Below are 14,462 nucleotides of genomic sequence, written 5' to 3'. Positions count from 1 at the left end.
GTGACAGGCATGAGCAATAACAACAGGAGCAGTAGGACCTTTGCTCCATTTTTGTCTATTGCGAATCATTATCACTGCAACCAACGGCCATATAAGTTGGTTGTTCTAAGGTCTGCCAATCCAACTGTTCAGATGTTTAATTGATGATTTGGACCAAATCAACGGTCTGATGATCAATTTGATGGGATCAACAGTCAATTTGCATTATAGGGCCTATGGAATCAGTCGTATGGTCATCAATTTCAAAAGGTTTGTTTAATTAATTAAATTTTAGGGCAAGTGCGTCATGATTTAGTTAATAAATTCCCTTTTGTATTTTCATCACTTTCTTGGTGGGCCAATTTTGGGGCACCAAATGATGTCCAAATGACACGGAATTGGTCCTGTTTATAGCCCATTGAATTAGCTTTTAAATGAGCCCAAGATCATGCAATGTTGACACCGTTTGAGTGAGTAGTCACCCATTTGCATAAAAGCCATATATATGGCAGTGACAGGATTGAGGGAAAGTTGCGATCATTTACTGTTATTAGGGATTCTCTTTTGGTTTTAAGCTTATATATGTTATGGTGTAATGCATTAGTATTATGATTATGGAATAAAATTTTAGTTTTCAGGTTTCTTTCTTTCGTTCTATTCAGTAGAAGATTTGGGGAGCGGGTTTCTTTGCGATATCTAGTTTCGACTAGAGGATTATTGGGTTCTTTTCCACAATCTTTTATTTCTTTTCTTTGATCTATTTACATCCCCTTTTGGGTTTGCATTAATTGGTATCAAAGCAAGTTCTACTCTCAGGAATCTGGAATAAGGTAATTTCCTCATCTCAATCCTTCCCTTTCATCTTCTTCCTATCCTTGTATTTTCTTCTTCCCTTTTACTTCCTTTTTTTAAGGAATAATTGATTTATTTACATACCCTTTTGGGTTTGCATTAATTGGTATCAAAGAAAGTTCTACTGTCAGGAATCTGGAATAAGGTAATATCCTCATCTCAATTCTTCCCTTTCATCTTCCTCCTATCCTCGTATTTTCTTCTTCCCTTTTACTTCCCTTTTTTTTTTTTGGAATAATTGTTCGTTTATTAATAAAATGCTGAGGCAATAGGCAAGACATAAGTAATAACAAAAAATACAAACTAAGCATACATCATAAGAATGGATTCAAGCCCATTCTACTTACCTTCTTTATCTTCCTCGCAATTTCCTTTCACTCACGGACCCTTCCCGATTCTTGAAACAACATCCCAAAAAAAAAGTTCCGCGGCATTACCATCAACAAAAGGCACCACGCCAATCTCCCTTCATTAGATCTAAACCCCAACCCTAAAGTTTGGCCCATGTCCTTTCTTTGAGATCTCGTGGATCGGAAGATTTCATACCCCTCATACAAACTTCCCTATTTGGACTTCCATAGCCACACACATATGTTGTCCTCTTCTTATCCAAGTTGTCTTGACCATCCCGACTATCCTTCATATTGCCCCGAGTCTCAGCCGTCTTCTTACACATCTTATGACAATCCCTATAAATATCCGAAGCCATATGACGACTATACAAAAACACTCTATCACATAGAAGTTAAAAGTGGAAGACAAGAATGTTCAAGATACATGGAAAGGAGAAACTTGTGAAAAACTTAGAATAGATGTTAGAGCCTTCAAGGAAGATATTAGATAAGAATTCAAAGGAACTCAAGGATACAGTGAAAGTTCGCTTGGAGTCCTTGATGGAATGGGAAAAGCACCATGGATTTCATTCTATTGTATATAGGCGGGTTCCCAAGAATGAACAATCTGCAAAAAGTGGTGGCCAAAGAGGAATCCACCCTTGGCTTGGATTGGCTAATGGATCAACTAGTAGATCAGAGGAAGTTCAAGTTAAACTAGAAGATCAACGGATGGATGACCCGATTGAGGAGACTGAAGGTCTAATAAATATGAGCAACCCAATGGTCAAGGAGATGGATAACTCAACAACAATAGCGCCAAACTCTATTACAAATCGCCACCATTGTGTTGTCTCAACAACAACCAAGGTACATAAATTGGAAGTTGATCCTGATGAAAGGGCCACAATCAAAGTTCCAACCATCCTGGCCTTCGAATCTACTTATGCAAAAGCGGAAGTCAATGCTTAGAACATGGATGACCAAGAAGAAGTGAAAGATGAGACGAAGTGGAATGCACAAGTTGCCTATTGGGTGCATAGGTCTCCCCCATCAACTACCAACGAAGCCAAAGAAGATGCGGTACAAATAGGATCTCCACAGGAGACTAAAACCAGTTATTTGAACTCAAGGACAAGTTTCCCTCGAAGATGGGAGGAAGTGATGCAATTGAATGGCCACACAAGTTGGTTTTTCTAAGATTTCCCCAATCCAACCGTTTAGATTGTCAATTGATGATCTGAACAGTTTGCTGACCAATTGGATGGGATCAACAGGCAACTTACACTGCGGGGCCCATGGGATCAATCATATCTCCATCAATTTAATAGGATTTATTTATTATTTAGTCTTTAGGACGAGTCATGAGTTAATTAATAAATTCTCTTTGTATTTTCACCACTTTCTTGGTGGGCCACTTTTAGACACCAAATGATGTCTAAATGATATGAAATTCGTCTAGTTTGATAGCCTATTGAGTTAACTCTCAAACGTGCCCAAGATCATGCAATTCTAACTCCATTTGAGTGGATTATGACCCATTAATATAAGGGCCATATGGAAGTTACATGATTGATGGGCTAGTTTTTTTTTTTTTTTTTTGTGAACAGGGCTTCTGTTTGGTTTTAAGCCTATGTAAAGCTACTTCATGGAAGTGTGATGCATTATTATTATTATTATTGAATAGTAATTCAGTTTTCAGGTTTCTTTCTCTCTTTTTTTTTGTTTTATTTAGTAGAAATTTGGAGGGGTTTTATCAAAAAAGAAAAAAGAAAAATTGGAGAGGAAGTTTTTCATGATCTCCAATTTCAACTAGATGATTGTTAGGTTCTTTCCTACAATCTTTCCTTTGATCCATTTGCATCGCCTTATGGGGTCTACATTAATTATCCGTGGTCATAAAGGACAGTTGTTTTTTTTTCTGAAATGATAATAAGAATTTCAATAAGAAAAAACTCCACAATTTCAAAATTGAGGAAAGACAATTGAGGAATCATTCTCTCCTTTGTAGGCAAAGGATCCACCCACTTGAGTGAATACCTCTTCGGGATTACATGCTACGAACAACTAGTAGTGTTTGTTTTTTTGTGAATACCTCTTCGGGATTACATGATTGATGGGCTAGTTTGTTTTTTTTTTGTGAACAGGGCTTCTGTTTGGTTTTAAGCCTATGTAAAGCTACTTCATGGAAGTGTGATGCATTATTATTATTATTATTGAATAGTAATTCAGTTTTCAGGTTTCTTTCTCTCTTTTTTCTTCTTTTTTTTTGGGGGGGTTTAATTTGGTAGAAATTTGGAGGGGTTTTATCAAAAAAGAAAAAAGAAAAATTGGAGAGGAAGTTTTTCACAATCTCCAGTTTCAACTAGATGATTGTTAGGTTCTTTCCTATAATCTTTCCTTTAATCCATTTGCATCGCCTTTTGGGGTCTACATTAATTATCCGTTGTCATAAAGGATAGTTTTTGTTTTTTTCCTGAAATGATAATAAGAATTTTAATAAGAAAAAACGCCACAATTTCAAAATTGAGGAAAGACAATGAGGAATCATTCTCTCCTTGTAGGCAAAGGATCCACCCACTTGAGTGAAAACCTCTTCGGGATTACATGCTACAAATAACTAGTAGTGTTTTAAATAGCTTATGCTTCCAACTAGAGGATTGTTAGGTTCTTTCCTACAATCTTTACTTTGATCCATTTGCATCGCCTTTTGGGCTCTACATTAATTATCCGTTGTCATAAAGGAAAGTTGTTGTTTTGTTTTCTGAAATGATAATAAGAATTTTATTAAGAAGAAATGCTACAATTTCAAATTTAAGGAGGAAAGACAACGAGGAATCATCTTCTCCCTATAGGCAAAGGATCCACTCGCTTGAGTGAATACCTTTTCAGGATTAAATCACTAGCAAGGTGTTCTGTTGCAGTATCGATGGGCGTAACGGTGCCCACCGTTACCGATACGGATACACCCCATATCGGCCGATACAGGGCCGTAACGGCCGATACGAGGTGTATAACGGTGCAATTTTATTTTTTTTTGTCAAAAAATTATGAAAAAATATCCATTAAATCCGGAATATTCTAAATATTCCAAATATGCATTCATTTATAATTTGGAACATGTTTATGGTGGTGTAACAGTCCACTCTTTGGTGAGAAGTTGTATCGGACTGCTTGATGAATTTATGAACCTGACAACCTAGTATTGGATATAGATCTTTTATATTTAATTATCTAACTATATAATATCAATATGAATTAACTATAATGAATCTAATACCAAAATATCTCATATTTGTAGGTATTGGTGTATTACATACCTTGTGACTTGTGTACATTTGAGCGTTAGATCTACCTCATTTTTGTGCACATACCTTGAAATGATCTGAGAGAAGGGATGGACAGCGTGGATAAATAGATACATCATGATGGGCCCGCCCATATAATTGCCCATTTGTGGCTAGAGACGGGCGGGGATAGGACACAATCCGCATCCATTTTATCCACGCCGTCTACTAATTTTGGCAAATCATTTTAGGGCATCAGCTAAAAAATATGGCAGATCCATCCAAATGGTGGACCACACCACAAAAAATAGTGGTGGTTGAATGCACGTATTGGGGGCAAGGTATTTCGTATCGGTAACGGTGGCCGTAACGGTCACCACCATTACCGATACGGGTATCGGCCATAACAGCCAATACGGCGGCGTAACGACTGTTAAGACCCCCGTAACAGTTGAAAATTTTCTTTTGCCCGAAAAATTCTGAAAAACATATCTAGAAAATCAAGAATAATGTAAATATTTCAAATATGTATTCGTTTTTTGTTTTGAACTTGTTCATGGTAGTGTAATGGTCCACTCTTTGGTGAGAGTGTTGTATCGGATTGTCTAGTGAATTGTTTAATATGATTATGTCTCTAATGTTTACACATCACAATTCAAGCATTACAACTAGAAATCAGAAAAAGGCATAAATACTGTTTTTTTTCAATTTTTTGAAAAAAAGGACCTCAGAGATTCTATTCGCTCAAATCACTTCAATCCACAATTTCAACCTTAAAAGCTATAGTAAGAGTGGTCGAAATATGTTGTAAAATGATATAGGGGAGTTTCTAGAATGAGAAAAGTGAAAACGAGGAGAAAATTGAATTTAAATAGAAAAAAAAAAGGTGATCTGTTACGGGAGTAAAACTCCTTATGCCCTGTGACGGCCTTTACGGCCACCGTAACGACTGATACGGTCTTAAAAAACTAACTACCCTTTTTCACCCCCGTATCGGGTAATGATTATAGCCGTTACCTATATGTATCGGCCTTTACGGGTGTATCGTAACGAATACAGAACACCTTGCTTGGGGGCCACGGAAGTTTTCAATCAAGCTAATATTTGTGTTTTCAATTCGTCTAGGTATATGTGACCTAATCAAGAGGTTGAATGGCAAATAAACATTATAGTGTCCTAGGAAGTTTTTAATGGTAAGTATTTAGTCACCACTATTTCATTTGGCATGGTCCACCTGAGAAGTGGATCTGCCTCATTTTTGGCCTAATGTCCTAACTTGATCTGGCAAAATAGATGAACAGCATGGATAAAACACATTACATCATGGTGGGCCCACAGAGCACCGACGGGCGACCACTACTCGCCAATTACACCTATCCGCATCCCCGTACGCATAAAAGAGGAATTGAGAGGGAGAACTTTTTGTATAAAGGGTTTCTTATGGAGGAAAGGAGACTTCAAAAACCCTAAAATCCATCCAACCACCATGAGAATTAACCGAAATTCCCAAAATTATTGCTGAAATCTATGTATTTTAGGAAATCCCTCAACCAATCGAAGAAAAAAGAGGAAATTTTGAGGTTTTTTCGTACCTATTAAAGAGCTGCCATGGTTGTAGATTGATCCGCGATTGGCCCACTAGATCCTGGTTCCAATCAACCAATCCTCCTCTACAGGATATTTCTTTTAAAAAAAATCAAATGAAAGTTTTTTTTTCCTTTTTTTTTATTTTTTTACGTATTTACACCTTCCCTAAAGTCAGCATTATCGCCGACAACCCGAGGTAATGGAAATATCATCGACATTAGGTAGAGAAACGAATTAATGGGTTTTCGGTGTCACTGGTATTGCGACACCAATATTACGTCAATAAAATTGACAATTCGTCAACAACATGAACACTGCTCATGATGCAAAGGAGAGTCACCACACCGTGAATCCTCCCAACATATTGTTGTTGCTGATCAAAAAAGGATCGTTTCACTCAAAACAGAGCCAAATGCATTTTCATAGCAAAATGATCAAGTTTACAATCACAAAATACATACACAGAAACAATAACACTAGCAAATATCAAATATGGCTTGCCCTTTGAGCTAGGATTATGGTTTCTCCAGAACTTTTAAATTTTTTCTTAAAGAAATTCAGATTCTCCACCTAGGGTTCCAAAATATAATGTATTTTAGACAAAACTAAATGCACGAGCAAGCAGAAGTGAAACATTTAAAGGAGAGCACTACATCTGCAGCAAAATTGTTCGTATAGGGAAAACATGCATACCATTGAAGTGGGACCCCTTCGCCTCTCAGTAGCTCGCTTGGTAGAAGCTGAACTAGAATTGCTAGATGAAACTCCCCCAGCTTTTCTAGTAATCTTTCCATTAGATGATGGCCTCTGACATAAATCATCAAATAAAATTAAAGGAGGCTTATCAACATTTATATATATATATATATATATATATACAAATTGAACAACAAGGTGGGGCACCAAAGTAACCATGTAAAAATGTGCAAAAGTGGAAGACATTGAGTGCAATCATATTAAAAGGTCAGACATGACCAAATAGGATAATCAGGTAATGTGTGATAATAAATAAAAAAAATGCAAATGATATCGAAGAGACATTAAAATAAAATTCAAAAAAGTTAACCATGCTTATTAAGAATGATAAACCTTTTAGTTAACATGGATTCTTATGGAGCAATGGTGAACATATGTTATCAAATAAACCAGTGGCTTAAAAAATTTTAATAGAAGATAATAAAAACAATGATATATTTACTATAGTCCCAACTGAAGAGAATATTATAAAAACAAAGATACGTTCATTATGGTCCCCACTTCTTCCAAAATACAAACAATTTTTTTCTCAAAATAAGGTAAAATGAATATTCTGAAGAATGTCTTTATGCATTTACCAGAAGGTGTCCTTCAACAAAAGCTAAAAGGCATTTTCTTGCTATCATCATCAAAACTATCATAGGCTTGTCCCGGCTATTTAAGGTCATCTTTATAAATCTTGTTCACCAAAAGTTCCTGAGGGCCTACATTCGGTAAATGAAAAGCCTTCATATTCCTCCATTATTTTTTTCAAATTAATTTTTGTTGTATAATGTTGCTGATTGAATGAAAAGAAAATAAAAGATCTATCAAGAAAATAATGAAGGGGAAGAGTAGAACAAGATCTATCGAGGCAACGGATATGAGTCCCCCATACACAAGGAGGATCTATTGACCCCTTTGTCAAGTCCTTCATATCCTTCTCATAGCCTCTATCCAAGTCCTATGTGCTAGAAGCCAATTTCTTTTATCAATGAAAAGAATTTTACTAGTCCATGCTCAATGGGCTTGAATGGCACTGTGTGCTCTAGACGTTCATTTTCCGCAAACTTCCCCTTTGTGGGTAGCGTAGGATAATTGTGCTTCAGTGCAGTGTGGAGCCTAACCATGCTGGCATGTTAATCCACGTACCAGTAGATTCCATGCTATTTTGAGGAGCCAATTACTAGATCATAACCTTCAACACGTTCTTGGGTCATTCATGCTTTGCAGTTTACCTAGCAAGTATACTCCGTGACAACACTTCGCTAGCTCACCCTTTGAGGCGCTAATGTAATAATTGGACTAGGGGGTCCACACTGGCAGGATTGTGTTGGCATGTTAGTGGTGTCAATAAGAGTCCCTGCATCATTAGTTTCAAGAGCCCAGTTAAAAGAGGAAGTTAATGCTAGGTGGGCAGCCAATCATAAAAGCTTTGCCAATCTGCCATTTAAAAGCCAACCCCTAATTGTCAGGGAAAAAGGCTAACGATGATTATGATGAGAATGATGATGATGATAAAAATAGCTAGCTAAGAAACAGATAATGATAGCAAAGTTTTATTTATGATAATGATGATGATTTTTTTGAAGGGTAATGATAATGATGATGATAGAAAATAGTTCTATTAAAAACTATTTTGATAGAACTATTTTGATGATCTTTTTTACTAAAGATATTTTTCACCACCGTCATTTTCATCATCAGTATCATATCATTCACCATCTTAGCCTTTCCCCCAACAATATAGGGTTGGTTTTTTTTTTTTAGGGTATTCGAGGTTGGCTTTCAAACAGAAGAATAGCAAAGTTTCTACAACCGGCTGCCTACCAGACATCAACCTTCCTCTACATGAAGGCAAAAGATACATAGAAAAAGGTGTTTCCTAGTGTTCTGTTAATATGACGACTGGATTGAACTGGCCATGGTGGCCCCATTACGTAATGGTAATGGTGGCATCCGTTACGCATTCAAGGTCATAACACTCATTGCAGCAAAATTGACCTGTAATGGCCTGTACCACGGCCCGGCCGTTACAGGTTTTTCCTTCAAAAAGGCCATAATGGCAGTTATGGCCAGTATCATAAGAGTAATGGCAGTAGCTTGTGGCCCATATCATAACGGTAATAGCGTGCTATGGCCACCGTTATCATTACAGAATACCTTGGAAATGGCACTGGGATTTATTCAGAGCAATTTCGATAGTTGTACATTTCATAATCTAGCCGGTGATGCAGTGGTGCATAACGATACAGACCAACTAATGAGTATACAAAGCCATGAGTTACAAGAATTGGAACAAAGTTAAAGGGACAGCTATCTCGTATCAGCGTTTGAAGTATCAGTATTGCACCCATGGGGAACACTCATGAGAAACATTGGAAAGTATCGCATAATATATCCTAGTTTGATGGAAAGGTTGGGGAAACATTATGAAAATGGTGGAATATATTAGTGAAGCTTCTTGAGATGTTAAAAAACACATGATTATACACGTAGAACTTAAAATATTACCAAAAAGCTCTGCATAATAGTTTTCCAGTGTGTCAGTGAAAAGACTGCAATGTCCAACCATAACCAATGCAATTATATCACAATGACTTCATATCATTCAAATGCCATACAAATAGAATTTGCAAGATGGATTGGGATCAAAGCCTAGAGGTCCGGGTTCTCATCTGTGGCTGTGGGTAAGGGTTGCAATGGGTTGGGCAGTCCAACAAGCCCGCCAAACCCAGCTTTGGACTAAGCTCGGACCTATTAGCTTGGCTCATGTGCCAGGCTTGGGCCTAACATGCATGGCCTGATCAATTTTTCAAGCGAGCTAGGGCTCAAGTCATTTTACCTAACCTGGCCCACCCACCTAGCTTGACCCAACTTCATATGTACGTCCCATATCCTAAAAATGTCATTTCAATACTCGATTAGGCAACCCATGCACAATGAATGTAGACCCTTAATTTTGTTCCTTTTAAGTGTTTTTAGTGTCTGTGTGGACCACTTGATGAGTGGATAGATTAGGAACATTTAGGAAATAAGGATTTTATCCATTTTTTATTTGGGCTTGACTAGGCCAGGTGCAACTAATTTTTTGGGCTTAGGCTTGGGCCCACTTGCCAGGCCCATGCTAGGCTTGGCTTAGTGTCGAGCAGGGGGGCAGGGTTGCCTTACTTGTGTAGTTAGGAGAGAGAGAGACGTAAAAGTGGTTTTTTTTAAAATAAAAAAAAACTACCATCAGGTATTTAAAAAATAAAATAAAATTCGAAGCTCTTTGGTTAAAATATTAACCAGGGAAGAAACTTGTCCACTTTATGTAGCTTAATCAAACATGGTTAAAATATTAACCAGGGAAGAAACTTTTCCACTTTCATTGCTTAATCAAACATGGTTTAAAAAGTTAACCAGTTTTTTTTTAAACTAAACTGGTTATTAGTGTACTTAAACAGCCCCTTAGGGTTTTTGAACTGCTTCCTTCACAAGAGAATTAGCAAGCCTCCCTGGGCGCCCGTACAAAACTAGCATTCATAGGACATATCGAAAACATTAAAACATTTAAGACAAAAGATACACTTGTCTGGGGTTTGATTGATCTTAGATTCGTCCCATCAACTTCAGACTGGGGATTGTGTGGGCATGTGAATGTATCAATGCGATGCTCTCCTACAGCAAGCTCCAAGAGCACGGGTAAAAGAGGAAGATTGATATTTGGCAGGCAGCCGATGCTTTTGCTAATCTACGACTTATAATGCAACCCCAAAAGGAGAACCGCTAAGATGAGGATGATGAGTGGTGATGATGATGATGTTGTTGTTGTTCCTTCAACTTTGCAAGGAAAGCATTTAGTGGAAGAAGATTCATTTAGTAGATCTAGGAAGAATGCAGCTCTTTGGAGGTTGACGAATATCCTCGGGGAGATTTTTCTTTTTTGAAATTTCAAGTCAGCAGAAAGTTTGCCAAAGGAACAAGTTTCCAAACCTTCTATCTATATTGAGCAATCTTTTCCCATAACATGCATGATGTATCATATCTTTTGCTTTCAAAATATTTAGTTATTTATCCAAAAGAAAATTTAAAACCGGTAGTATTTCTCATTGACGCAAAGAGAATCCAATGCATGCATCAAACTCCTAACTCCTAAGTAACATACAGATCATGGATGACTTCTTTTTTCTGAGAAAGGCGCAATAGATCATAGATGTCATGAGATGGAAGTACTAAAAGTAAGTACAGGATAAAGCCAACAAGCAATCAAGTTCTTTTTTTTTTCTTTTTTTCTTAGAATGGTCACAAGCAATCAAAAAATCCTGTGAGGGAAGTTAAAATTGGCATTCTCAACTAGGGTGTTTGTTGTTTGTTTGACATGAGAAGCAAAACATACAAAAGATTAAAAAAGAAAAAAGAAAATAAAAGATACAAATTCCCATGTACCTGAGAACCACTCTTAGCAGCTCTTTTTTGTCGAACAAAATCCATCAGAGGTGTAACAATGAGTGTGTCCTTTGGCCCACCTGTAGAAGGAATAATAAGCAACATAGCCACACAATCCCTAAAGCTTCTTTATTCGGCTATTTCATAACTGAGTTGTTCTGCTTATAATAGATATATAACAAGGACAGGTCTGGCACTCCATTTACTAAATAATTACTTTGTCCAACACCTCTGTCAAACTGAAAGGTATGTTTCCAGCACAGATTGACAAAGATGCAGAAAAATGTAGCTTTAGCTTTTAGTGTGGTATGTTAACAGCATTAGTATGCTGTTTATGTAGTTCCCAAGTGCATTTCCAGTTTATAAATACATTTTTATATTTTTATGTATGAACTAAAATGTCCAAAAGTAATATGCTTGTTATTAGATATTTGTCTTAGTGTTTTAAATAGCTAAACTATGTAGTGTGTAGCTTACGCTATGTAGCATAGCTTAGCCTTAACGCTACATAGCACATGAAAATAACTTAAGTCACATGTAGCCTATGCTACATGATAATTTACATTGACTACACTCCACGCTACATAGTTCACATTACAAGTTATTTTTCACTGCAAATTTAAAATCAATTAATATTTTCAATGATTTGTTACACTTATTTTCATTAAAAATTAGCTAATCTTTTTAATGCTTTTAGTAAAATAATACAAGTAACAGTATTAAATCAGTTTCATTGCTCCTTCCTTACCTTTATACTTAATCATTGACCTTTCTTATTACTTTAGGTTGTGCTTGGCTGCACCAAATATCATGAAATTTTGAACATTTTCATTATTTATCAGTCTAATTTGGTACAGAATATCATGAAATTGGTCCAACCAAGCACACCCTCGATTAAAAATCTATAATATATTTAGCTTACACCTCACACTTCACAGTGAACGCTACGCTACATGCGATCCACTATTCAAAACACTGATCTGTATAGAAATGCTGATATGATAGCTTTTCAAAAGTCACCTGTGCCTGACACCTACTGTTTTCAATATTCGTGTCCAAGTTACAAAGCTCATACAGCAGGACCTTTCATTACCAATAAAGCAACCTATGTACACGTACAACGAGTATTATGACTAACCAGCTCGTTCTGCTTCTCTTCTTTCCAGTTGTATCTCCGCGCTAGGAAGATTCTCAGCAGGCTTTGCGATGAGATCAAGGAACTCCAAATACTCGGGATCTAGTTATTCATCAAAGAACTGCTTGTGATTAAAACAAAAACCATCTGACAAATATGAGACACCATGCACATAGAACTGATAAGAACTTCAGACTGCCAAAACGAAACGAGTAATTACCTTTGAATATGGTCCCCTCCCGACCATCTTTTTTGGACCATGCCTTCGGAGTGCGTTGTGACGGCGCATATTCGACAATTGTCTTAAATTGGGTACCTGGAAGAATGTGGCTTGAAATCATGTGCATGGACGGCAACATTTATTTTTCTAATATTTACATTAAAAAATAATGCAACCATAACATGTCAAATATCCAAAAGTAAATAAAACAAAGAGCAATTTGGTCTTAGCTTATTTTTCACTGAACGAAACACTTTGCTATGAAGGATCTTGCAGAAACAAGTTAGATGCGCCCAACCCGATTTTTGACCAAAAAAAATGCAGCGGAAATGGAATGACCATTGGACTTCTCCCATAAATCCTGATGTTGCCCACAACTGTTCCACAGAGTAGTAAAATGAATAGAACAACAAAAAAAGATTCCATGATTACCCTTCTCAATAACAAAAACATGGCCATCGAAGAACTCTGCAAACTCGACGACATCCTCTGGCCTCTTGAAATCAATGTAGACTCGAGAATGTTGCTGATTCTTCTGGCTGCAGAAACCATTCCACAGCACTTCCATAAGTCTTAAAACCTTAAGACCATAAATTTGAGTTCACCACTTTACAGATTGCAAAATAGACAAACATATAACAATGGTTAAATAGAAAAGGAAAAATCCATTAATTAAAACTGGTTGCATCAATACCAAGTCCATTCCTTTGCAGACTACGAAACATTTAAATATGCAATTGAAACAAAATTTCTAAAAACGCTCCTACTGAGAGTGTAAATTCCGAACTCGTAAATTATTTTTCTCTGCTCCTGAAATGTCCTTGACCCAAACGCTGCCTAAACTACTTGTAATTAATAAATTCCTATACCAAATGAGATTCTGGACACGCCAACAACCTAACAGAACTCTCCCTAACTAATCTTGTAAGCAGAAAACTAAGAACACGTCGAATAATATTTATATATAAATAAATAAACACGAAATTTTCCTATAAATCAAAAAACAAAAAAAAAAAAAGCGAAACAAAAGAGAGAAAGAAACCCTAACCTGTTCTTGCCAGGCCGAAAGCAGAGCCACTTGTATCGACCGGCGAAACGGCTGTCGATCTGTTCCATGAGCGCAGACTGCGGAATCGCGGGCGGCAAGTGCCGCACCACTACTTTCGTGCGATCGAACGGATCCTTCATAAGAAGAAATTCTCCCCAAAATCACAGAAGAGAGAGAGAGAGAGAGAGAGACGTAGGGACGGAGAAAACCCTAAATCGGAGAATAGAAACCGACTGAGATTCGGATGAGATGATTCGATTTCTAATGGGACGGGGAATCGCTTCGTGGAATCACATCTTTGTAGCGGTTTCTGGGAGAAGTTGCGATTTGGCGAAAACCCTAATTTGGAGTTTTTGGATCCGGAGACATTGGGGAGAGAGAGAGAGAGAGAGAGAGAGAGAGAGAGAGAGGCGAGACGAAAGGAGAAATAAAAAACAAAAGAAGGGGGAAAGAAGAAAGTGAGAATTGTTTTGGGGTTGGGATTTGTGTTTTATTTCCGCATAGAAGATTGTGTTGAGTTCTCCCTTACGAGGGAGGAGAAAATTATTGCGGTGCTGATACATTAGGACGTGTATATTGTCCTGAAGCGCTCGTTCTTCCAAGTAGGACCTAGGGTTGGTGATCCAGGCCGTTGATCTCATGAATCCCACCGTGGATTGGGGATACGTAAGCTGGAAGACTGATGTGATTGCTATATATAAATAGACGAGATGGCCTAGAGAATGGACTGAATATTGGATGAATGAGATCTTCCAATCGGGAAGATTATGGGACATTACGGAGGACTTGGTAATAATAAAAATTACTTGAAATTTAATATATGAAAGTGAAATTAGAACTGTACAACCAAAAGTTAAGA

The 14,462-nt window shown here is 37.2% G+C and overlaps 1 protein-coding gene across 4 annotated transcripts in view; it reads right to left on the bottom strand.

The window, feature by feature from the left end:
- The window catches only part of LOC131242803 (regulator of nonsense transcripts UPF3-like), a 54,377-nt gene extending 40,233 nt beyond the window's left edge, over window positions 1–14,144 (bottom strand). For all 4 annotated transcript variants that reach the window (XR_009169732.1, XM_058241687.1, XM_058241685.1 and 1 more), the window contains exons 1-6: window positions 13,604–14,144; window positions 12,988–13,094; window positions 12,556–12,651; window positions 12,339–12,437; window positions 11,201–11,280; window positions 6,731–6,844 (exon numbers count right to left, since the gene is read on the bottom strand). Coding sequence is in view for 3 of the 4 variants with exons in the window: in XM_058241687.1 (XP_058097670.1) it covers window positions 6,731–6,844; window positions 11,201–11,280; window positions 12,339–12,437; window positions 12,556–12,651; window positions 12,988–13,094; window positions 13,604–13,743 (636 nt within the window). In the remaining variant the exon portion in view is untranslated. The remainder of the gene's footprint in view (window positions 1–6,730; window positions 6,845–11,200; window positions 11,281–12,338; window positions 12,438–12,555; window positions 12,652–12,987; window positions 13,095–13,603) is intronic.
- Window positions 14,145–14,462: the final 318 nt, after the last annotated feature.

This window comes from Magnolia sinica, chromosome 4 (assembly GCF_029962835.1).
Source record: "Magnolia sinica isolate HGM2019 chromosome 4, MsV1, whole genome shotgun sequence".
Taxonomy (NCBI): Eukaryota; Viridiplantae; Streptophyta; class Magnoliopsida; order Magnoliales; family Magnoliaceae; genus Magnolia; species Magnolia sinica.
The sequence above is the reverse complement of the archived record's forward strand: the minus strand, read 5'-3'. Positions and strand labels throughout refer to the sequence as shown.